Genomic DNA, 26,024 nt, shown 5'->3' with positions numbered 1-26,024 from the left:
AGCAGCAGGCATAAAACCATAAAACTCAACCAGAGTCACGACAGTCAAAGTCTCGCAGATCAACTCTCCTCTCGCGAGACTTCACACTGCCCAAAAATTATGGACGTCGGTGGGAACGGTGGTGGGCTTCCTGTAAACAATAAACAGAGAGCTATGATACCGAACAAAAGCAGGGGTGAATTTACCCGCAACCCCAGGAAAGATTCAGAGGTAAGGACAGAAGTTAAAGATTATTTTTTGCATGTATTCTCATTAACAGACGAGGCCTTTTCTGCTGCTACTGTATCATAGCTAACGTTAGCCAGCCCTGTGAAGCTATCTCACTGTAGCTTAACTCTTATTGGAAGCCGGTGGCCTAAACTTACAGCATTTCACACTCATGGAAATCAAATCATTGATGTGGTGTTTTTTAAAATGTTTTTGCACGTCTCATAGTATTAATCAACAGTGTAGGTTAGCAGCAGCTAGCCAGCTGATGCTAGCTTGTCACAGGCCAGGCTGAGCTGCCTGACAGGGAAACAGAAACGACCTGTTGAAAACAGAAACCTCCTGTATGGATACAGAGTCGTTTATTACAATATGTAGAGCTGTTATGTAAATGGGATGATCCAGACGTATAGTATATGTTTAGCATTAAGTCCTCATACTTAAAAAAGCACAGTGTGTCAAGCTTATTTGCACCCTAGTAGAAGATGTGTGATAAATGCATTTAGAATCACTTCTAGAATTTATGTATTTTAAACTAAGCATGTAGAGTTCAATCTGTTGCATGATAACAAAGTACACATGATGAGAAAACATTGTGGTCCAATTGAAACCACTGTACTCTAAATCTGAGTCTGAAGGAATTTTGCAATACGTCATCAAGTGATTCATGATCAAGTACAGACCTGATGAACTCCAAACTCTCTGACACAGAACAGTTAAAGCTTGGCTAGCAAAATGATGAGTGGATAGATCAACAGCAATAAAAAGGAAGTATGGAAAGTAAAAGTAGTCACAACACACTTACATTGTGTTATTTAGTAATGCATTTAATACCTTTTGGTTGTCATCACCTTGAAGCTATGGCAGGTTTTGATTATGCAGCTGGCTTTGGTGAATTTTGATATTAGAAAAAAGTGTTTGATTTCTGAAATCTTTGTTGGATGTGCAGAATGTGACACTGCAGAATAACCAGTGTCAGAGTCAGAAGGCAAGGCAAGTTTATTTATGAAGCACCATTCATACAGAGAGCAATTCAAAGTGCTTTACAGAGTTAAAAACAAAAAACAGAATAGTAACAATCAACAAAAACACACAGCAAACACTTTGAACGTTTACAATTTATAATTGTCCAGTTATGTTTGATCTACTCTCTCTCTCTCTCTCTCTCTCTCTCTCTCTCTCTCTCTCTCTCTCTCTCTCTCTGTACTTATTTAACTTAACAGAGTAAATAGTGATGGGTCTTATTATTTATTCAAATTAGGGGGAAATAATCAGCCCCCTTCACTGCTCTGAAGTCCGTAACTTGCAGAGTCTTACTGTCCCGCCGGTCACAGAATCACCACTGATCTTGTCTTAACCAGATGAACCTTTAATTATTTGATTCATCTCAGAACTTCTTCTCAAGGATTAAGTCTCACACATTGAATCTTTCCTGTGTCGAGTCGCAGCTGAAAGCTGGCTCAGACCTCTTGACACCCCTGCAGGAGGCCCGTATGCCCAACATTTAATTTTAGATCCAATATCAGGCTCATTCGCAATAACGCAATGCCTTATCAGAAAACATCCAATTTAAAATATGGCATTTAACAAACATGAGCATGAAAACATGAAATATTTTAAAATCTAAGATCAAGAAAGAAAGAAAGAAAGAAAGTGAATTTAGTTACAAAATGTCATTAAAACTCAGTTTGTTAAAAGAAATTAAAAGTTTGTAGTTACAGAAGTGGGTAAAAATTGAACCCTCAAGTCTTGTTCTTAAAAATAAGTTCTTCAGTACAGTACTAATCTATGGTTAGAGCGTATATTCTACTGAAGCTCTGTTAAGAAATGTAGAAAATAAATACTCTGTCCAGTTAACCTGACCTACTTCAAGATGGTGATTTAAGGAAATGTAAGGGCACTCCTAAACTCCTGCTTTTACCCTCATATATCAGTTTATCAGACATCATCAGAGTATAACGTGTCGTGTCTTGTGCACAGGGGCTGTCTGAGTCGCCGGACCTCGAGTTTGAATATGCTGATACAGACAAGTGGGCTGCAGAGCTTTCAGGTGTGTGTGATTATCATGGAAACTGAAATTTACTGACATTTTTCATTCCCCTAAACTAAACCCTTTAGATTTAGTGTGTTGAGATAATGCTTTGTTTTGTGTGTTTCAGAGCTGTACAGTTACACAGAAGGACCAGAGTTTGCTCTCAACAGGAAATGTTTTGAGGTGGAGTTTAGGACACATGGTATGTAGATGAACTTACACAAGCTGAGTCAAATCTTAATGGAATGATAATGTTTTATAAATGAAGGATTTGTTTGCATTGAGTTTATTATCTACGCCGTCTTTGTGTCTTAGTTGCGGAGAAGAAGTGGACAGAGCTTGATGCAGCTGAGCACAGAGCTCACGCCATGCGCCTGTTGGACGGTCTGGAGGTGATCGCACGGGAGAAGAGGCTGAAAGCTGCCAGAGCCATTCTTTACATGGCTCAAGGTCAGTCCACATGAACTAAAACGGGTTTAGGATGAACTGATTTAGATGAGAATTAAATTCTGTAATGGGGCGCATTAATCAGGGAGGCCAAATATGGTTTTCTTACTGTATTTCGTGTTTTTTCTCCGTAGGAACGTTTGCAGATTGCAACTCTGAGGCTGAGGTGCAGCACTGGATGAGATACAACATCTTTCTGCTGCTGGATGTGGGCACCTTCTCTGCTCTGGTGGAACTGCTCAACATGGAGGTCGAGTAAGTCCTCTATCAGTTTTTCACTCATCAGAAACCTTTCCAGTCACTAATGCCTTGTTTTATTCCTTTATTCCTTTATTTAGATCCCCATTAGCTGCAACTAACGCAGCAGCTACTCTTCCTGGGGTCCACATAAAACAAACATAACATACAAAATATACATGTAATACAAAACTGAAAATGCAACAAACATGAAATACAAAAACAGAAAAATGCTACAAACAGAAAATACAACAACTGAATATACTACAAATGTAAGATACAACAACTGAAAATGATACAAATATAAAATAGAAAAATGAAAATGGCCAAACATGCAAAAAAAAAACTAGAACAGGATGTTCACTAAAATTAATTTAAATTCATTAAGATTCATTAATGTGGGGCGCTGGTGCCCTGGCGATCTAAGCGCCCCACATACAGAGGCTGCAGTCCTCGTTGCAGAGGTCGCCAGTTTGATTCTCGGCCGGTCGACCATTTCCTGCTTGTCTTTCCCCGCTCTCTACTCCCCACATTTCCTGTCTCTCTTCAGCTGTCCTATTGAATAAAGGCGAAAAAATATAACTTCCTTTAAGATTCTTTTAAAACTTGCTTTACTTGGGGCTTCAATTATAGTAACTGGTAAATTATTCCACATTGTAATGGCTCTTTACATAACACTTTTAAGGTGCTAGTCATGATAACGTTCTCTTAAAAAGTAAAATGAACTGTGTGTAATATTTCTAATCTCTTCCAGTAACAGCGCTGCCTGCAGCAGTGCTGTCAGAAAACCTGCCATCTCCCTCGCTGACAGTACGGATCTCAGAGTGCTGCTTAATATAATGTACCTGATGGTGGAAACGATACAACAAGACGACCCAGCTGACAAACCTGAATGGAAAATAATCAGGGATACATTCAGAGCAGAGCTGGGTATGTTCTTCAGTGTCTAAATCTGCAGTCGTATAGCTGATATGACCAAAAACTTGAAGTGTGTCTTATGTCCTCTCCACCTCCTTGATTCAGGCTCTCCTCTGTTCAACAACGAACCCATTTCCGTCATGCTTTTCGGTATGGTCACTAAGTTCTGCAGCGGTCACGCTCCTCACTTCCCAATGAAGAAGGTGTTATTGCTGTTGTGGAAGAGTATACTGGTGAGAGGAAAACAACTTCCATGTATGGCTTTTTTACTCAAATTTTGAACTTCAGAGACCCGAGTTAACACCAGTTCTTATGCTTTCAGTTCACACTCGGAGGGTTTGAGCAGCTCCAGAGCATAAAGGTTTGTAAGCGTGAGGAGTTGAGTCTCCCTCCTCTCCCGGAGGACAGCATCCGAGTCATACGCAGCATGAGAGCTGCTTCTCCTCCTGCGTCTGCGTCCGACCTCATAGAGCAGCAGCAGAAGCGGGCGCGCCGTGAACACAAGGTAGATATTACTGTTGCTCTTTGATGTTAGACAAAATGTATTATTGGTTAAAGCTAGCCATGGGTAAAAAATGCATCATTGGCTTGACTCCAGTTGGACCTCCGTCTGTAAGTGGTGTGCAATGAGGACTTTTGATTTCGTGCAATATATCATTGATAACCCAATAAGGATAAAACTGATTAAACTGTGAATTGAGTGTGTTAATTCTGACACTTTGGAGCATTCCCCATCTTCTCTTTAAACACTTTGACCCTCTACTTTTCCTTCTTCATATTAACTCATTGGGAAGCTTTTTGCAAATTTTTTCCTGTGTACTAACATGATTATATATAAATAAATAAATAAATAGATAAATAAATAAATAATGTTATCCTCTCACATCTCCACTCCACTGACAATGTCTGCACTGTATCCTGTTCTCTCTCTTCCAGTCTTTGATCAAGCAGGACAACCTTGACGCCTTCAATGAGAAGGATCCGTACAAGGCGGATGATTCCCGCGAGGATGAGGATGACAACGACGACAATGACAACTCGATAGAGACGGAGACTTTCCCTCTAGAGAGGGACGAGGTGATGCCTCCGCCTATTCCTCACCCTCCGTCAGAGAGGGTGTCCTTCCCCAAAGGTCTGCCCTGGGCTCCTAAAGTCAGGTAATGTTCAGCCTCACATAAAATAATACTGAGCTGGTGTTGACTTCGGTCAGGAGAAATAATATGTTCTTATGTTTATGATGTTTTTGCTGAAATAGGGAAAAGGATATTGAAAATTTCCTGGAATCAAGCAGGAGTAAATTTATTGGTTACACGCTTGGAAAGTGAGTTCCCCCCTTGAATACATAAAATCAAAGATACTGTATACAAATATTTTACGCTCTTATTTTATTATGATGACATGCATTACAAGAGGGTTGTTGTTTTTGTGTAGTGATACAGATACTGTTGTCGGCTTGCCAAGACCAATTCATGAGAGCATAAAGACTTTAAAGCAGGTATTTCATGCTTTCCTATAAAAACCTACTCTTTTAAATTTGAGTGTTGTGACCATTTTAAATACAAGTTTTCACTTATCGGGTTTTCCTCCTTTTCAGCATAAGTACGTCTCCATAGCTGAGATACAGATTGCTAAGGAGGAGGAGTTTCAGAAAACCCCTCTATCTGGGGTAAGTGGAGGAGGAGCCATGTCTGTAATAATCAATACAATGCTACATATAGAGGATTCCTTTTTCTCTGTCTTCTGGTGACAGTTTTTAAGTGTTCTTATGCTGTTGCACATACCAGGCCAGTATGTAATTTTATGTCTTGTTTCCTTATTCCTTGTCATCAGGGTGAAGAGGAGGTGGAGATGTCCTCCACTGAGCTGCTTTATCAGGGAATCTTGCCTAGTTTGCCTCAATATATGGTTAGTGTTTTTACACCGTGGCAATGTGGGTTACATCAAATGACTCATGATACAGCTTGTTCAACAGGATTTTGTTTTTTTAACCCTTAAAAAATATGTATGTATTTTGGCAAATTGAAACGCTGAAATTTAAGGAGGGGGAGGAAGTTAGACTTTCTTTTCATGTTGCATTTTGAATTGTCAAATCTGTGTTATCCTTACATTAGGCAGGTTAATGCTAATAGTACCATCAGTAAGAAAATGTGGGCATTTTATCTTAAACCTGAACCCGTGTTTATAGCCACTGTTTGACTGTGAAAGAGTCAAGATTTAAAGAACTCATTTATCCCTGAAGAGCTTTTCAGTTTACAGCCTACCATTAAAAACAAAACAAACACCATACACAGACAGACACAGTCAACGGCTGCATGCACACGTGTCTAGCAATATATCGCGATACTTTGACCCCTGATAAAATAGCAATATTTCAACTCTTAATATCGATATTTTTGTAAAAAGAAAAATTCATAGTTGGAACTAAAATACGACTTCAATATTTAAAAAACAACTAAGTGGAAAAGTTGTTTTCAATCAAATAGTTTTGACTTAATTTGTCCTTTCAATTTTGAGTAATATTGTGTGATTTACATATACACCACCTCTCTTTTTTTCTTAGTTAACTGTGTAGAATATTGCAATATATCCCAATATTGTGATATAGTGATACTATCGTATGGTGACCCAAGTATCGTGATGCGTATCGTATCGTGAGTTCCTTGCCAATGCTCACCCCTACACATGTCAGTGATAATAGATCTGGTGTGAGGAGAAATCTCATAGCACAATGTTTTGATATCAGACATGCTTTGGTTTAGATTGTTTGTGTTAGTTACTAACTTCATGTTGTCTCTTGAAACGTCAGATTGCTCTGCTGAAGATCCTCCTCGCAGCTGCTCCCACTTCCAAAGCCAAGACAGACTCCATCAACATCCTGGCAGACGTGCTGCCGGAGGAGATGCCGTAAGTGATGATTAAGAGCCTCTGAAAGGCAGATCGTTCTGTAGTGCAGCTTTATGTTCTGTGGAAGAAGATATCCTGACTTCAGTAGCAATCAATGGTTAGAAAAGAAAAACTGGACTTTAATTGCTCGTTGGATTCAGGATAAAAAAGATATCGTTGTAGGGGGTTTGCTTTTTATGTGATTGTGTAAAAACTTGGTTTTTCAGTTTTTATTTTGGCTGAAAATGTCTTTTAGAAACACACATTGTCAAATGAAGGGCTTGTTCCCTCAACAAGGAACAATTTGAGGCTATACAGCCTGGAGTTTGGTTAACATATGCATGTGTGATATTCTCCAAAGAAAAATCTCCCCTACCTCCATGAACTAGTTAATGTACCACACAGCTAAACTTTTTTTAACAAAAAAGGAAAGGTTGACTCTTTTCAATCTGCATTCTGTAAATGCTGTATTAAACCTAGTGGTAATGGCAATGGTCATGAAAAGTAAGGCTATAGAATATAATCAGCCTTAAAGCTGATGGTCTACCTGCTCTTAAGTGTCATATAGAGGCATCAGTACTAAATAAAGACAGTCTCATAACCAGCTGAAGCTTCTCAAAGTAAGTTTAATCAGCTGATTAGTCAGTTGTTGTCTCTTCAGGACCACAGTGCTGCAAAGCATGAAACTCGGTGTTGATGTGAACCGACACAAAGAGATCATCGTGAAGGCGATCTCTGCCATCCTGCTGCTACTTCTCAAACACTTCAAACTTAACCACATCTACCAGGTATGTGCATCATACTCTTAATGTCACGATTCTGAAAAACACATAACTGTTGTAGATAATCCCCTTAAATATTTGACGCCACTACATTAACTGTTGATCTCATACTGGTCTTTGTAGTTTGAGTACATGGCTCAGCACCTGGTGTTTGCCAACTGCATCCCTCTCATCCTCAAGTTCTTCAACCAGAACATCATGTCTTACATCACAGCTAAAAACAGGTACTTTCAGATCATCTCTGAGTTACAAAAACCATGACTTCCACTTATAATAGATTTCAGTGAACGTGTCATGTATTGAAGTTATTCCTTTGCTCTCATTTTTCTCACTTATTAGCATTTCAGTGCTGGACTTTCCTTACTGCGTGGTGCACGAGCTCCCAGAGTTAACTGCAGAGAGTTTGGTAAGTTTTCTGTTGTTTCCTGGTCATCTGACTACTTATGTAAAGAACAGATTGAGGGTAATTTTTAAAGCGGATATTTTGTGTACAGGAAGCGGGAGACAACAATCAGTTCTGCTGGAGGAATCTGTTTTCCTGCATTAACCTGCTCAGGATCCTCAACAAACTGACCAAGTGGAAGCATTCAAGAACAATGGTGAGAGCTTGTCACAGCATTTACACTAAAATGTAATTAATACTAGCGCATTGTTTAAAAAAAGCATCATCTGAGCTCTTAACCAAATGTTTTCTCTCCCAGATGCTCGTGGTGTTCAAGTCCGCTCCCATCCTGAAGAGGGCGCTGAAGGTTAAGCAGGCCATGATGCAGCTTTATGTCCTCAAGCTGCTCAAAGTGCAGACTAAATACCTCGGGCGCCAGTGGAGGAAGAGCAACATGAAGACCATGTCGGCCATCTATCAGAAGGTCCGCCATCGGTTGAATGATGACTGGGCCTACGGAAATGGTGAATGGAGACACACATGATCCATTGTTTCAGATTGAAAAGCAGGACAGGATGTACCAATTCAATTGTGAAAGCATGAAGAATACTTAGTAGAGCTAAAGTCAAGTTCTAGATTTGTAATAATTTCTAGACCCTATAAAATTCATAGGCTGCTGTTACTCCATCATTGCTCTGTAAACAGGGAAGCACATTAAATAAACTTGTTCTGCTAATAAATTGCACATTGATACTGGGCTGAGGGTTTGAATCATGGACTTTAAGGGGGAAACCATGCATTAGATTTAGCTCCAGATCCCCATGCATTACATCCTAACTTCTGTCTGTTCTCCCTTGCAGATCTGGATGCTCGACCCTGGGACTTCCAGGCAGAGGAGTGTGCTCTGAGGGCCAATATCGAACGCTTCAACAGTCGCCGATATGACAAGAATCACACTAACCCAGACTTCCTGCCTGTGGATAACTGTCTGCAAAGCGTTCTGGGACAACGGGTGGACCTCCCTGAGGACTTTCAAATGAACTATGACCTTTGGCTGGAGCGAGAGGTTTTCTCCAAACCCATTTCTTGGGAAGAGCTGCTACAGTGAGAACCAACGATTAACAGTTTGAATCAAAAAGAGCTGACAGGATCACAGGTCACAGCATTATGTTTCATGTACTGTAGAGACTCAAGGACAGCCCAGGTGTATACTTAAAATCATCACGTTTTACACTTGAATCAACGCTCACACAATAAATGAACTCCTTTTCCTTAATAATGACAGTTTTTACTGAAATGATTTTAGAGCTTAATCTTTTTCCTATTGTGGACCTGAGCTCGACCTAGCACTACCCTTGCTCTAAGTGCTTCTTACCTGCTACAGAAGGTAGTACGTTTGATCTTTAAGCACTACATGACACTCTTCATTTTAAAGATGTTTCTTTGGGTTAAATGGTTTAAATGAACTGCTTAGACTGAGGTGTGAGCGCTTTGTTGAGATCAATCTTGGCACATTTCATATGTTAGCAGGTATGACATTCCAGATACATCCTCTGGGTTATATTATGGAGATGTAAGGAGTGGTGGTTTTTAGTCACAATTTCTGTATGTATAAACAAACAATGCATTACCTTTTAAAAGTTCTTACCTTAGGGAGTTACACTTCTGTTTACCCAACTCTGTTCTCTCACACTTGACCTGTGTTTTATTTGCATTCTGAATTTCTCTCCTGAGTGCTGCCTACACACCTTTGCTCTGGGACCATGAAGGCATCAGGGTGAGTGGACATCAAATTAAAGCCTTTTTTTGTTTTTTAAACCGATAACTGCAAGTTCTTAATCTTCTTTGTTGCGTACGAAGCTGGATTCACACTTTTCCCGAAAGCAGACACATTTAAATCTCTGGTTTGAGACCTGTTGTCTTTGAGTTTCACTTACCTCAGACTGAACTGAGGGAGGAACTCTTTTTATTTACATAACCATTTTCCTCTGTCTTTTTCTACTTTCTGCTTTTTGTGTTTTATGAAAGAGGTTGAAGTGCTGAGAAAACATGTCAATTGTAAGACTTATTTATCATGCCTTTCTCTGTGTTTTACATTGACTTAAATACTGTAATAAAATCAGTGTCCAATACATTTGTTTTCTTTGATTATTCTAACAACATTTTTGCCCTTTATTTCAGAAAGAGAAAAATCAGGAAATGTTTGGAATACCAGTCTGTGAATACGAGTCGCTTGACTGAGCTTAATTTTAATAATTCATTTCCATTTGGAGTGTGTGGACATAATTGGCGAAAGACAGTAAAGGATGTCAGACAAAGCAGTTAAAACTAGTCAGTGGATCTAGATGAGGAGGAATAATGTCAGTTGGGGGTAGGGTTGCAAACGGGTGGAACATTTCCGGTAAATTTCCAGAAAGTTTCTGGTAAATTTCCATGGGAAGTTGAGCTTGGGAATTTTGAAAATATTCCAAATTGGAAAATCCATGGGAATTATGAGAATGTATGGGAATTGAGGGTAATTTAATGGAAAGGTATCATATCCATGCATAAATATTTGTTTTGTTATAAGCAGACATCCATCCAGAATAATACAATTAAAACAGATTTAATTGTAATATAAGTAGAACTTTATCAAGTGATAAAATATTTTATTGAACAATCAATTCTTTCATTGAAGAACAAAAACATGAATGTTGAGTTAAATATTACTCATCCCCCCGACCCAACTCATTCAAATATTAACAAAAATACAATCCAAACAAAGGGGGCATGGTCTCAACTGTATGAAATCTGCATGAAATCTGGTTGTTTCAGTCAGGATTATTAAGTTCCCTATTAAGAGCCAACCTTCTATTTAGAAAATTCCTGGTTTATTCCCTTTTATTCCCATTAGTTCCAATGGAAAGTTTCCAACTTTGAAAATTCACGGAATTTTGCAACACTAGTTGGGGGCCAAAACAGAATTAAGGAAATATTCAGTAGGAGGGAGGTAGAGCAGACAGCCTAGACTGGCGGGGATGAGTTATAGCAGACCAGCATCTCATCTTGGCTCTGCCTCCTAAGTCTTCAAATATCTAGCTGCAGACTCTTCTTGTTGTGTGTTGGGTGGTGGGGGCTGTGAGGGGGCCAGGTGGTAGAGTAGGTAGTATTGGTGTTGTCACTACCTGGAGCTTGCATGTACGGAGCCAGGATCTGTTGAAAGTGGCAGTACAGGAGTACGGAGGGTGTTGCTCTGGGATGCAAGAGTTAACTGTTTAGCCTCTCCGAGGTGTCGCGGGCCTAACTAAATAAAAAATCAATGAAAGGAGGTTCCCACTTGATAACCCCAGTGATGTGATGGCTCTCACTCCCCATCTGTTCTTTCTATCTCAGACTTTGGGAGACATCAGGGAGCATGGGGTAGGGTATTATCAGTAAAGGGCACAATGGGATGGGTTTCTTCACTGGGGGCTCATCCTTTCTTTCAGCACAAGTATCTCGTGTTTATTGTTAGCCCGAATTCTTTTGTTGTCAGCTCGAGAATGAACAACGAAGAATTCGTTCAGGTCTCAGAAAACATTTATTGTGGTCACAGGTAAAGAAGTACAGCGCTGGTCTCAAATTGGCAGAGCTCCCGCAGGAAATCAGCAAAATGAGCCCAGAGTCCAGGATATGATAATCTTTTCTGTAAAGTAGCCTTGAGTGTTAAGAAAGGTGCTTTTAAATAAAATGTATTATTACTATTATTATTATTTTGAGGAGTATCATCTTGAGAGGCGTCCAGTTGGGTGTCAATATGCAGCCGTCTCCTATTTGCTCTAATTTCTAACTCGTATGTACCAAATGATACATATGTCCTCAGACAAACTATCTATTGTTTATTAGGAATATGACGAGTGTGTGTATTGTTTCTCTGCATTCAGCTGTCCTTGAAGCAGAGTTGATAACCACAAGTTTCTCCCTCTTTTATCAGCCGACGGTAACCCAGTGCTCTCAGCTGACCTACTTACAGTAAACATTGAGGCGACATAATACAATGAGGCCTGTATTGGCTATAACATCTCTATAAAGTATATAACTATTTCTATAGGCTATAAGATATTAACAAATTAGTCAAATTAAGTCAAATTATCACAGTATCTAAAATCCATAAGTAGATGAAATGGAGATTCTGCAAGTTTGAAAAATCAATACCCGTGGTCCACCTTAGAAAACCAAAAAATCCATTACAGTAAATGTTAAACAGGATTCAAATATCTGAAGAAGGAGTTCCTAATCTAAGCTATCATTAGTCAGACTCAAAGACAACCGCTGCTATGAGGATTATAGCCTCTGTATATGTAGCACATGCTTAGACCACTAGGCCACTGATGCCCCAAAGTCAAAGCTAATATATATAGCAAAAAGACTACAGTTAACCAAAGTGCTGAACCTGCTTAAAAATACTGTATCAAACTAAAGAACTATGAGTAAAAATAACAACAAAAACCCACAAAAAAAGAGTTGTAAAGTTAAATATCAAGATGTCAAGCTCAACTTGAATTAAAAGCATAGACAAGAGGTTGGTCCAGAGCAATGATTTGAAACTTTCAAGGATCTGTGCAGTTCTTGTATTTTTCTATTTCTATTTTTTTTTAAAAAAACCTTTATTTAACTAGTTAAAACTCATTGAGATCAGGATCTCTTTCACAAGGGTGACCTGGCCAATAGGTCAGCAGCACAAATCAGAAGAAAATGACAGTACACGTTAAAACATACAATTTATAGATGCATAGTGTTTTTCAATAGGAATAAGAGGTGCGGAGGCTGTAACAAAACAACAAACAATAATTTAAGGTTTAAAACACAGGCACTGTTCAGTGCTCTCATGCTGTCTGTCCCTTAGGATAGAACGGAAGGCTCCAAGTTTAATAAGTTCACAGACTACAGGTAGAGAGTATTAACAGGTAGACTGTTCTACAGAATGGGAGTGGCCGCTGCAAAAGCTCAGTCACCTCTGCTTTTGAGCCTGGATCTTTGACTATCCAAAACACCTGATTTGTTTACTTCAGTGCACTGACTTGAGCTTGTTGGTGCAACAACTCAGATAGGTATGATTGTTTCCTAGCCCGTGTAAAGTTTTAAAAACAAATATTAAATTCTTAAACTGGATCCTGAAAGTGACTTTGGATTAATGTTACAGCACGGATATTCAATTTTGATCAACCAATTTTGAATGTTGTTTTTATATATTAGTTAGTATATATTTATATAGAGTGACTACATGTAATCTTTATAATATTATTAACAGATAGACAATTTAGTACATAAACATGCAACTGTCCAAGTAAAACCTTTCCAGGGTTCCCACTCTTTTCCAGAGCTCATTTTCCAGGACATTTCAAGGACATTTTCAGTGATGATCAAGCTGGTATGACAGTCTAAATTTAGTTCCCTAATTTAGTTCCTAAATAGTCTAATATGTTCCTCTCAGTGGAAGTCTACATTGAAGACATGCAGTCTACATTGAAGACATGCAGTCTATGGCTATGAAATCATCTCTTACATGCTTAAAAATTATGGCAAATTGATTACAGAATAATGCAACCACAGATGTACAGCACTTCACTTTATTAGTGCAACTAAGAGACAATGATGGGCAACTCTCATCTCAGCTTTCTCTTTTCTCAAAAAATATAAAATTAGCTAAGTAAAAAACAAAAGAGACAGCAAAGGACTCTGGAAGCTGCCTTACTGAAATAAATAAATACTAATAATAATCAGAGGATCAGTGCTTAAACTGACCTAAATAGAACTGAAGGACAAAAATGCCCACAAATGTTGAATGGGGATGTGTTTTTTTAACCTTGTTAGATCGCACATAGTCATGTTGGAATAATTTTCCTGGACAATCTGTGATTTTCCAGGACATTTTACTTTTTCTCCCATTTCTCCAAGAGTACCCTACTGCAGGCAAGATGGCGCCGCCACAACATCCACACCGGAAGTCCATACCGGAAGTCCATACCGGAAGTTACAAAGCTAAAAACGTTGCAATAACACCCACACCGGAAGTTACAAAAATAAAAGCCTTGAAAAACAGGAACGTGAACGCAAAATAAAAGCCTTCAAAAACACGTAGGTTTACGCGTAATTCTATTAACTTTTTTGCACTTACATTTTAATCGTATCAGTATTATTGACTAGTTGATTGACTCCAAAAGTGTATAGGCTGTTGAGAATTCAAGTTACTTAGAAGCCTGCACGAATCACTAAGTTATAGTGTTAACGTCTCAGCCATGCACAGCCTTTTGTTCCGAGTGTGTGTTGAAATACTTAAAGCTGATTATGATGCTGCCGTGATGACATCTGCATATGCCTCTCTTGTTTTGTCTGGGTCATATGTTATTTTATGTTGTGTTAGCCTGACTGTACCTCAGTACAGATTGCTGTAGTGTTTGTTCCAAATTACCTTGCATGCTGTCTGCCTATGTGATCACATGTATAGATTAATGAATGAATGAAATACAGATCCAGAGTAGATCCACAGTCACGAGAGAAGAGCAGAATGTTATCTATGGTGCAGGGGCGAGTGGAGGAGGAAAATGTAGAGGTGTGTGGTGACTGTTTCTTTTTTAACATAATTTGTAACACGTTACAATGACACAGTGACAGGGGTGTTCATTAACCACAAGAACAAACGGAGGGAATGGTTTCTCCTTCTATTTTGAGACATTAGATGGGCGTAAACACTCTGAGCTTGTCAAACAGTTTTATTCAGATTGAATGCTTGATGCATGTACACCAATGTCTTAACAAGATCACTTTATTTGGCGTCCATGAAAACATTGAAGTTGGAACCTTCAATTAGAATGACTAGAAAAACTGCAAATGTATACATAGCTACTGTTTCTTTCCATCCAACCCCTACTTGAAATGTAGAATTATACTTTATTTTATGTTCTTTTAATGTTATATGTATGATGTCTTAACCCTTTTGTATTGATAATGTTGTACTTGAAAAAGAACAATGCACTTTTGCTATTACAAACTCCAAATCAACATAAAATATTAGGACTAAAATATTTCAACTTGAGGCACCACTGTCAGCCACTGATGATAGATGTACAGTACACAATCCTAGGGAGCCTCTGTTGTTTTTGTGGTGAATATAGATCTCTGTGTACAGCTTGAGTGTATTTTCCCTCTTACTTACAGTCTTTTCCTTCTCATCCCCTCCCCCCACACACACTAACACTCTACATTATTCTGTTCTTCATACACAGCGGGATCTCTCTCACTCACTCTCTCTATCACAATTAGCTTTCTGCTAATTGATTTAGCAGCGACAGACTAATGCAATCAATACGCTACACGAAGAAGAAACTTCCAGTTCGAAGCATCCGGCATTGGGTAGAGAGGGGGTTAAAGAATCACTTCCGGTATGGACTTCCGGTATGGACTTCCGGTGTGGATGTTGTGGCGGCGCCATCTTGCCTGCAGTAGGGTGCCTCTCCATTTTCCAGGTGTTGTCCAACTGTTTTCCAGGTTTTCCAGTTTTTCCAGGACGTTTGGGAACCCTGCCTTTTTACAGGCAGAAACCTCAGGCACAACCAGGCGGATCAGCAGCAACTGGAAATGACATCAAATTATCACATCTACCTGAAATATAATTAAAAAAGATAATTAGCCCTTGAGATAGGTAAAAAAATGTATTTTGTTGTATCTTTTTTTACGAAGATATTTAAAATGTCAGAGGTTTATGCGTGTAAACAAGAGAAAAAACATTAAAAACTCATCATGGACCTAACAGATTATCTTTATATAACTAATTCATAAAAATCACCATACACATGATGATCAGGAAAACGAAACCAAGTTACTAGAAACTATTGTTCCCCTTTCTTTGACACGCCCATGTGATCAAATGACAATTTAACTACACCCATCTTCCTTGTTCAACCGGAAAATCAACCATATTAAATAAATTACCCGCCTGAATCAGACATTTGCAAAGACTTGGAAGTGAACAGCAACAGCATCAAAAAGCAGCCATGCAGACGTATAAAAGACCGCGGAGCTCCTTAGACCCCTCAGAAGAACCAAGTGGCGCTATGTGTGGGAGGCACAACAGCACCCTGAATCGTTACTGCTGCACTGATGAGCGGATCATATGTGGAGTGTGTGCTTTGACTGAGCACGCTGGACACACCGTCGGGTCTGTAAAGGATGAAAGGAGGAGCAACCAGGTACGTAAAAAAAGTAAAAACATGGTTATAAGCAAGTAGACTACAAATTGAAGCGTCTGTATGATGAAAAACTACATCGACAATGGAATTTTCTTGAAATATTATAAATATTATTTTATACAGTCTATGGTTGAAATGCTGATTCAACTTTTAAACTATTCAGCTCAGGCTATATCTTTTCGCTTTTCCAACCCTTGTGCTTATTGAATTATTCAACTTTATTCAAACTTTTTTTTTAAACATTGAAACAGATGGGCGGATTCTTCAAATCCACTTCAGCTTCTTCAACTTCTACAACCACTTACACTTCTTCAACTTTTTCCACCTCCTCTACTTTTTCCACTATTTCCACTTCTTCAACAATTTCCCCACTTCCACTTCTTCTACTACTTCATATATCTAAGACCTGTCTACTTATTATGCTCTTTATAACTTTTGTATGTTTTTTTTTCTTTATTTCACATTTCCACATTTCCACAGTATCAGCTGTGTTTCACAGCTTTCAGCCTTCAGCTTCAGCATTTCAACTTATTTGCTGTAAGGAAATGCAACCTTTCTAGTTTTGAATTTGTGCTTGTGTTTTTACATGTTTTTAAGTGTTTTGCAGCTTTGTTTGTGTTATTTATACGGAAGTATATTTCTACCTCATAGATATACGACCAACTTATTAACCTGTACATGGGCGTGGCACTATCAAACAAATGCTGTCAAAAACTTTCCTTAGTAATACAAAGTTTTTGACCATCAAACTAACATACTTTGAGCTGTACAAATAGTCGCTTGGAGGAGCTCTCAATAGCATCCAGTGCTTGTAAGATAAGAAGAAGGCATATTGAAGTTCTTACTGGTCATTTTATTTAACCACTACCAGGTCAACTCACTGGACGATTGTCAGACAGAACAGATGTAACATGAAGTGTGCATCCTGCTGGCACAAACTGGAATAACAGACACTTAGTACAGTGGCTCTTGGAGGACCAGCAAAATCATCATTAAGCAAATGATCTACAGGCTGCAAGTTTACCACCTTGACAAGTCCCAAAGCTGTCTCATATTTTTTATGAGTTGTCTGTTAAACTTCAGGGGACCTTCATGTTAACTTTCCAAGTTTGAAATCATTTTCCCATTGTGCAAACACCATGTGAATGCAGGGATAGATTTACCATGATGTATCTAGAAGTACTAAATGAAAAGCACATAATGACACAGAACAGCAGTCATTTTCCTGTGACATTGTTTAGGTTAGAAGTGCCTCACAAATCTAGTGAATGAGATTTTGCACAAATAGAGTCCTATTAATGTAGAAGACACACAGTTGGTATAATCATGCTAAAACAATTGTGGATTCTGTGTAACTGCAGTGTATGTGCAATTGACAAAGTTTTATGTTGGCAAGCAAAGTCAGAAAGCATGTCTTTGTGCAAAGTTCAACCTTTGCAACCTGACCCAATGCAAATTGAAATGCAGTCTAAATAAAGCAAGCACATAGATGGGGGCCTTTATATACACTTCAGTCCACAAAACAGGCATGGAAGATTAAACATAACCCCAGATTATCTCCAACTGCATGCTAAAAAACAAAGTGCTGAAGAATGTCATCTCAAGATCTTCTCCCATTGGATGTCATTAGTTGATTAGTCCAGTTTAGTGGTTATCTTTTAACATGAAAATGTGTAATATGTACATTAGCATCATCTCCCTATCAGCAAAATGTCTGGGGAGGAAGGACTGAAGTGATTGAACCCAAAGTAAATGAGGAGTTACTGACCTTTAGCCAGAGGCGGTTCCACCAGCCTTCTGTTGTTCCTTGGGACATACAAGAGAAGTGTGCCACATGGACAGCCAGGTTCTCTGTTCTCTTTGCTGATGCCAAAAAAGACAGGCAAGTCTGCTTCAGTCATTAATCGCAGCCATGCACCTGCCACTGCTTGCCTAACCAGTTCAGGGAACCACTTGGCATCCAGACTCTTTGGTGGCATGATGAGAAGTTCAGGTGCTGCATCGAGGCGTCAGAATCTCTTCTTCTTTCAGGGGACTGACTTTATCTCCCCCACTCTCTCCTATGACAGTAAGGCAGTAACCATCACATCTTCACAAACCTAAATAAATGATGTGTATTTTTATCCAACACAATCTGAAGGCAGAACTGAAGAACATACAAGGAAAGATGTGGCAGATAATCCAGGAACAAGAAAAGAAATGCAAGGACATGGGGAAGGTCCTTGAAGTGCTTGAGGTGACCAAATCGTTTCCAATTGTCCGACAGAACAAAAAAAAATGTTTACCCTGTAAAATGTAAGACTGACTCTGTATGCTTGTGTGTACAACAGAATGAGGCAAATGTGACAAAGGACTACTGTGAGTGCGTCTTGGTCAGTGTTATTGACTCTCTCCAGAGACATTATCTAAAAGTGAGGGAAATGATAGACGCTCAAGAAGAGGCGGCTGTCGCTGAAGTTCGTACATCCTTACAAACTCTGCAGGGGAGGATGGAAGAAATGAAGACGAGGAATTCTGAGCTAGATCATCTGGAGCAGAGTGATGATGTCAGTTTCTTGCAGGTACTGTGATCACATCACATCACTTGATACTCAACCTGACTCTGTGTCTCCGTCATGTTTTTATTTCTCTGAGTTGCTTTCAATCTTCTCTTCACAGAAATGGCCCTCTTTGAAACGCCTCTGTAAGAAAGACCATTTTGACTCTTTCGAGAATGTTACAGAAGATCCACTCCTCCCATTTAAGACTACTAAACGAGTGATTGAAGAACTGGGGAGGCAACTGAAAGAATTGTGTGACATAGAATTTGCCTCGATCACTCAGACTGGTACGCATCTTTGTTGGAAATCCTTTCGTATTATATAAATACAGTACCATATTATTTATAGTCTTGCCTATTCATTCACTACAGTTGACAGAAGAGAGCTGCAAGAATCTGATGTAGAAGAGTCAGATGAGGACTCCATACAGCAAAGATCTGAAACCAACACCTCCAAGTGCAGTGGTCTGTACTGAATTTTTTTAGGAAAATCAGACATATTATCTTGAAAAAATCTAAAATCTTTGGCCTATCTAAATTTCTGAAATTATAACAAGTACAATTCTCCCGAGTATTCATAAGGGCCTGTGTCTACCAATGGCAAATTTGAGCTGGCAGCGACCTACAAAATTTTGTAGTGCTTCTTGCCGGTGCTTATTTTCTCCTCGGTTGGAAAAGATGTCCACTGTTGCTTCGACTTACATAAGAAGAGTCCGTTCATTCTGTTTCAAAATGCTCAGAATGCTTCATATCAGTTTTTTTCTAAAGACATTTTCGGGGAAAAGTTCAAACCAATTGATAGAATAATAACCTAGCATTAGCAGCAGCTCTAGACCTGGAAATTGTGTCTTGAAAAAAGGGTGTGTGGTTAGTTTCTCCTTTGTATGGACCTCCAGCACTCCAGTTGACAAAGTTGAGATCAGAAGCCCCTCCCCTTCTTGACTTTGATTGGTTAGTGCTGTGATGTTGATCGCAGCTTTGTTCCAAAAATGCAACTATTTTGAAATGTAGTGCAGTGACAAACATCTAAAGTTTTTTGGTAAGCTAAGAGCTGAAAACGCTAGAAACACAATACTGAACTGCATTGGATTTATATAGATAAAAAAGTAAAACCTAATAAACACTGTTAATGGACACAGGCCCTAGTGTTGTCATCTTAACTGTTACAATTTTTGTACAAAAAAGTCATATTCTAAGCTAATGCTCAAATGTCACTTGTAAGAGCCATAATGTAATAAATTAAGTTATTGGAAAATATAGTGTTAATTCATGTTTTGTGCATTTTTGTGGAAAAGGAAGAACATCCAGCGCATAATGGGTTAACAAGTTTAGGAAGCTCCTTTTGAAGATTGACTCACATGGCACATGCAGTGAGGGAGTGAGACAGAGAGCTGTGCCAGGTTCAGGAGCATATAGTCTTTCTACCTTGTGACATTGTTATAATGTGTTGGGCCCTCAGATTTTCAGCTGTGACACTCTCACATTTCTCATAGGTTTGCTTGAAAATAACATGGTGACTGATCTGGATGTTGAACCCAAAACGAGAGCAGATTTCCTGAAGTGTAAGTACAACATTTTCTTTGCACTCTTCAACTTAGTAGCACTTAAGTCATTGATGCCTTAACCTTGAATCTACACAGTGATATAAATTGTGCCATGCTTGAGGCTTTCATTTTAGAGTATTGAAATTTCATTTTTGAGGGAAATGTGCCTTTTCCTTTACTGCACTTCTGTGGTAGCCTTAGTTTCTATTTCTAACATTAAAAACACATGAGAAACTTCTGAAAAAAACTCATTGCTGAAGATGAAAGTAGTGGCTCACAAAGTTTTTGGCTTGTAACCAAGATTATAATTAATATATACTTTGGCCTCTTGGGGGAACTCTCACTTCTTCAAAAACTTTTACCCTCCTTCTCTATGCCCTTAGACTTTTTCACTTAACTTCTTCCTTCACCCACCTGTCTGTTGTCACTTCCATCATCATTCAACCACTACCTCCCATTACCTCTTTTCCTGTGTTTCTCACATTTTCCTGTTGCCTTTTGTTTTTACTTTCAAGCTCCTGCTACCCTGCCTGTACCCTTGTGCATTTTCAGTTAATGAACTGAAACAGTCTGTACATTTTATCTGTATTTGGGTCCTTCCCTGATTTCCATCACCTTTCCCAATCAAGACTTTTTGTCAAATGTAATGTCTGTGATGTTGGTTGTCAGCTGTTCCTCTTCCCCTCTTCACTTCACATTTAAATAACATAGAGGAGGTCAAATTATCAAAGTATTAGCGGTACAAATTTAAAATAAAAAAATGCAGAAAGTAAAACAGAGCACTGAGTATCAGAATTCACTGACAATCAGGTTACAAAGCTGTATGATAAAAATGTTAAACTAACCCTTTATTTATCAGTTACAAGTTTTTACTTTTACAGAAGTAGAGGATATGAACTGCTCTCGCTACAACATGTTGAACAAGCTCACTACAGCTGCATTCTCAAAGTAATAAAAACACTCCTTTCTACATTCTTACAGATGCATGTAGCCTAAGCTTGGACCCCAACACAGCTCATGATGACCTGGTAATTTCCACTGGAGACAAAAAAGTTAAGCGGACTAATCAGCAAAATAGGGTTCCAGCCATTCGTCACCCGGAGCAGTTTCTCCACCGCCGGCAGGTGCTGTGTAGGGAGCACCTGCAGGCTGAGCGCTGCTACTATGAGGTCGAGATTGAAGGAGACAAGGTGGAGATTGCTCTTGTATACAAACAAATAAACAGGAAATCAGTAACGAGTCGGTCAGCTTTTGGGGCGAATGATAAGTCCTGGAGTCTTGATCGCTCAATAAACTACTCTGTGAGCCACAAAGGCAAAAGCGTCCAGCTCAAAACAGAACCCACTCAAAAGAGGATCGGAGTTTATTTAAAGTTCAAAGAGGGAACTCTGTCATTCTACGAGGTGTCAGAAACCATGAAGTATCTGTATAAGATGGACGCTAAATTCACGGAGCCGCTTTATCCAGGCTTCTGGCTCGGAGATGGGTGCTGCATAACAATCTGTGATTTGCAGTGATGGACAGTAACAAAGTAAATTTACTTGAGTACCGTACATTTTTGGAGCATCTGTACTTTACTTGAGTATTATTTTTTGGGGGAACTTATTACTTTTACTCCACTACATTCAGAAAACAATTATTGTACTTTTCACTCCACTAAATTTCTATCAATGCTCTAGTTACTCACTACTTTTGCTTTGAAGTCAGCTCATGAATTTCCTTCTCTTTTCTAAAATTTGATCCCACGGTTGAACGTGGAACAAACACAGAGCAAATTTCACTCAGATCAGGCCGTTCATTTAGAGGTGGTAATGATGGCTCTAATTCTCCACCTGAGCACCCATGGTCATATCTTCAGCCTGTGTTAGAGGTTTTTTAAAATGAAGAATGATACGTATCATTTGAAATGTTCTCCCTGTTTCCCACTCTGCACAAACACACAAAAATTCACTGTCCAACCTGAGAAAGTGTGTTGAGCTATGTAACATTTGTTTAATTCCAGATGAACATGTCAAACTAAGTTGTCTGAGCTTTTAGTAACTTAGTTTTTATTTCATGGTATAGTTTTTACAGATTTCAAGTAATGTTTTCTAAATAAACATGATTTAACTGAACGTACTCCTATGTATTCTTGACTGCACTTATGTATTGTTAAAATACAACATTTTGAGATTTTTTAAGAAGTACTTTGAATACTTAAGTATTTTTGAAAGCAAGTACTTCAGTACTTTAACTCAAATAATAATCTGACTAAACAACTTTCACTTGTATTGGAGTAATATTTGACCAGGGGGATCTGTACTTTGACTTAAGTAATGAAGCTGTGTACTCTGTCCACCACTGGGGATTTGTGATGAGGCAAACTGTAAATCACCACAGAGATTCATTTTGGAATATTGGTACATGCCACTCAGGTCTCTCTACCTTTAGATTGTTTCATTTGTCATTTTTGTATTATTATTTGTGTTAGTCCCGGCTGGAGACTTCTGGTTGTCTAGTTATTGGTTCTTTGTTTTCTGAGTTCTAGTTTTTGATTCGAGTTAATTTAGGGGGAGGTGATGGGAGCAACAGTCCATTTACCGGGGTCTCCAGTCTCTTTCTATTTTCCTTGTTTTTGTTTTCTTGATTTCAAACATTTGGGTTTTTCTTTTTTTTGGAATAAAGCTTGTGGTTTAAATTTTACCTCTTGTGTTGCTTACCTTTTTTATATGTACTGGTCTCCACTTTTCAAGCATTAGTTAAATTCTTAATCACACAAAATTAACATGCAGGTGTTATTATACTAAAGAATGCCTGAAATGGTTTTTAATGTTGTTAGCAATGGACATCCATTTGCCATGCACACAATTTTCAAAAAAGAGAGTTTTGGTCAAATTTTAAATTTGGACTCCAAGTGTCACAACACAGCTCAAAGATTGTGGCAAAAAAGGGAGACAAATGCGAGTATAATAAAAAAAGAGAAGTAAACTTAACTTTAGAGTGTTGAGTATATGTGTGAGTGTATGTCAAGAGTATATGTGCGAAAGGAACAGAGAAAATGAAGCGTCAGATGGAGCATTCCATGTAGCAGGGGGCCAGGGTCAGCTAGAGTCAGAGAGACGGGAGATCTTTTGTAGAGTGCACCAGAGTGAACCATGCCCAGGTGCAGCTAATCATGCTGATGACCCCCAGCCAGGCCACCCCCCCTGGAACACAACACTGGCTGTTTTCAATACTAGCAGTACACTATACTAGCAGTAAGCACTGATTTGGCAAAAATTCAGTATTTAGTTTGCAGTAAGGGAACAAGAGCAAAATCTGCAGAATGCCAAAACTCCCCGGATGTCGTACTGATTCTGAGAAATTTCTCAGTATGCATCGGACCAGTCTGCCTCGCGTACTGTTTCCCATAATGCACAGCGCTCATTCCGCTTCTTCTTTTTTTCGTTATATGACGGGGGCACTTTGTTCTTAGGTGCTGTGAAAATTATTGAATTCCACATAAACCCCTTCTTAACTTTTTAAATCATAAGTGAATGCTAAAGAAGCAGTTTCGCTATCAGCTTGGTCATTATTTAATTCCGCTTTCCGAAAACGGAAATCCAGCGACTCCTAGCTCAACAGAACAGTCATACTACATACTACCTTCGAACGCAGTATGTGCTGCATACTACATTCATAGGTATGGCTGTTTTCGAAACCACCTGCTACTTAGTGTCCAGTCGCATGGCAAGAGCCTGGATCCCATAAAAATCAGGCAGTTGGTCCCATGGTTTAAAAATTGATCACAAAAGTTCCTAATGCCACTTAGGTGAGCTACGTGATGTCATGCAGGTTATGTGAGAAGTCCTAAAGTGCTGTCCCATTCCTATTTATAACATTTTGAGCCCTTGCAGCCTTGTGCACTCAATCACTTTCCAGGTGACGTCAGTTAAGTCCTTAAGGGCTCAGGGCTTAGTGTTTTGGGGGAAAATTGAAATTCAGCCTGACTTTATTATAATGTCAGCCTTTTATGGTTTGACGAAGGAAAAGTCAGAATATCAAAAAAGTCAAGAGGATTCATCTTGAAGCCACATCAATATTTGACCAAATTGTATAATAATATTGAGGTGCAACAAAATCCAGAAATCCAGAAAACAGCAGCTTATCCACTCTTTATTATGATTTTTTTTCTGGTGATGTTCAGTTTTTACAACATTTGTCAGTTTCATACAATCATCCCATGACTGAGGAAAGACAGAATGAGTAGCTAAAAAGGAACATTTCTAAATATGTCTCCTCCAAGGACAGTGCTTGAAACATGTGCTCAGTAAGGCCCTGTATCTACAGGTAATAACAAGGAATATATAACACACATCAGTTAGACATACACACACACACACCTCATTTTATTTACATACATACACTGACTCCAGCACTTTGTTAGAAGAGTTTTAATATCCCTTTGGCTAAGATGGGCATTTTTTAATCATTGCTATTAACTGACAATGTGTAAAGCTTTTGTCAGCCTAAATTATTTTGAAGTTTAATAACTTGTATTGCTTTTACACAGACCTTGAATTTAATTGCTATGAGGACAAAACAACGCTGACATTTTTGAAGTCCTAGTGAAAAAGTGCATCAGTCACATTCATTATTACATATGTTACATTTACTGCTAAATCCGTTTTTTATGTATATATTAATATACTTCACATGGTTAAAATCTATCTTCAGAGTAGTTTAAATAAGCAAATTATTTACAGATTTGGACAACAAAGAGATCTCTAAACCGTGCACTCTCTGCAAGAAGTGCCCGGCTCACACAGACAAACACTAGACAATATATGAAACAAGACTTTAACGTTCATAGCCACACTAGCACTAATGCAGAACTGAAATTCTCTCTACACACAGGAAAGAAATGATGAAAGAAGATACTAATACACTGCTCTTACATCTACCCCAAGAGTGGTCAATTGTGAAGTCTGTTTTAGGGTAGGAACATGTCTCATTAAAAGGATTTAATTTTCAGTGCAGTACATTTTCTGCTGTAAAATAAAGTACAGTGAAAACTTGTTCATTTTTGTGATGCATTTAAAAAGAATGTAAAGACAACTGAATGCAAAAGTTGTACATAGTTAAAAATGTGTCTATACACCAGGAAACAGGAGCTAACCTCTTCCTACTTTTATAGACTTAGTCAGTGCTTGAGATGGCAGAAAACACACTAAAAAACAAAACAAAAAACAGCCATAAGTGAACCTGGGTGAAATGTGCACAATTCTCTTCTGAATGCACTCTGTCTGATTTGCCAATTTATTCAGCAAGTGCTCTGTGCCATTAGTCTCAGCTCTACTTATGCTGAGCTGGGCTCTTACTGCATTAATGTCTTATAATTTAAGCCATAATAACTCATAAAGCAGTTGAGTCGAGGGAACAATCAGGTCATTCTTCAAGTTGTTATTCTGACATACTGTACTTAGCACAGAGAACAGTAGTATAAACATCTTTGCAAAACAGCTGAGGGTGTCAGTTACATCTTAATCAAATCCAGTGTTAACACTGGTATAAAGATTTAAGCTAAGCTAATATACAAAGACCTTTTCACTGTATAGTTCTCATTTTACCTTGTAAGAAAACTACAGCTAATTTCAGCATTCGAAAAGTTCAGCTAGCTAGGTTGTGATGTTTAGGTGGCTAGCACTGAGATCACAAACCTACGTGTTTTTGACTTTACATTCTCCTGAAATCATGTAAAACATTTTGGGCATCTTAACAGCATACTAGCAACTTAATGAAAGTGTTAGCATGCTGAAATTCTATATCACGTAATTGAATGCTTATCCTCCTTTTTGCCAAATGATGACAACATGACATGCTTAGCA

General features: G+C 38.6%; 2 protein-coding genes across 2 annotated transcripts; both read left to right on the top strand.

Moving 5' to 3' along the window:
• Positions 1-44: 44 nt before the first annotated feature.
• strip1 (striatin interacting protein 1) lies at positions 45-10,020 on the top strand. The gene is made up of 20 exons (XM_034686977.1): positions 45-210; positions 2,188-2,257; positions 2,367-2,441; positions 2,555-2,689; positions 2,821-2,941; positions 3,678-3,853; positions 3,947-4,074; positions 4,164-4,346; positions 4,778-4,998; positions 5,097-5,162; positions 5,273-5,336; positions 5,436-5,507; positions 5,672-5,746; positions 6,648-6,745; positions 7,386-7,512; positions 7,630-7,730; positions 7,846-7,912; positions 8,001-8,105; positions 8,208-8,412; positions 8,749-10,020. The coding sequence occupies exons 1-20, from the start codon at positions 100-102 to the stop codon at positions 8,994-8,996; spliced, it is 2,448 nt and encodes an 815-aa protein (XP_034542868.1). The 5' UTR covers positions 45-99; the 3' UTR covers positions 8,997-10,020.
• Positions 10,021-15,714: 5,694 nt separating this feature from the next.
• LOC117816330 (tripartite motif-containing protein 16-like) lies at positions 15,715-21,788 on the top strand. Its single transcript, XM_034688543.1, has 7 exons — positions 15,715-16,095; positions 18,236-18,331; positions 18,426-18,656; positions 18,754-18,922; positions 19,007-19,099; positions 20,128-20,196; positions 21,160-21,788. The coding sequence occupies exons 1-7, from the start codon at positions 15,901-15,903 to the stop codon at positions 21,693-21,695; spliced, it is 1,389 nt and encodes a 462-aa protein (XP_034544434.1). The 5' UTR covers positions 15,715-15,900; the 3' UTR covers positions 21,696-21,788.
• The last annotated feature ends 4,236 nt before the right edge of the window (positions 21,789-26,024 follow it).

The sequence above is a fragment of the Notolabrus celidotus genome, chromosome 1 (assembly GCF_009762535.1).
Source record: "Notolabrus celidotus isolate fNotCel1 chromosome 1, fNotCel1.pri, whole genome shotgun sequence".
In the NCBI taxonomy this organism is placed as follows: Eukaryota; Metazoa; Chordata; class Actinopteri; order Labriformes; family Labridae; genus Notolabrus; species Notolabrus celidotus.
This window is presented reverse-complemented; position numbering and strand designations above follow the sequence as displayed.

Excerpts from the sequence above, each read along its gene's own strand:
- strip1 (XM_034686977.1), top strand. The coding sequence starts at position 100 with ATGGACGTCGGTGGGAACGGTGGTGGGCTTCCTGTAAACAATAAACAG. Across the intron at positions 211-2,187 it reads ACCCCAGGAAAGATTCAGAG|GGGCTGTCTGAGTCGCCGGA; the intron begins GTAAGGACAGAA and ends TCTTGTGCACAG. Across the intron at positions 8,106-8,207 it reads GGAAGCATTCAAGAACAATG|ATGCTCGTGGTGTTCAAGTC; the intron begins GTGAGAGCTTGT and ends TTTCTCTCCCAG.
- LOC117816330 (XM_034688543.1), top strand. The coding sequence starts at position 15,901 with ATGCAGACGTATAAAAGACCGCGGAGCTCCTTAGACCCCTCAGAAGAA. Across the intron at positions 16,096-18,235 it reads ATGAAAGGAGGAGCAACCAG|GCAGAACTGAAGAACATACA; the intron begins GTACGTAAAAAA and ends CACAATCTGAAG. Across the intron at positions 18,657-18,753 it reads ATGATGTCAGTTTCTTGCAG|AAATGGCCCTCTTTGAAACG; the intron begins GTACTGTGATCA and ends TTCTCTTCACAG.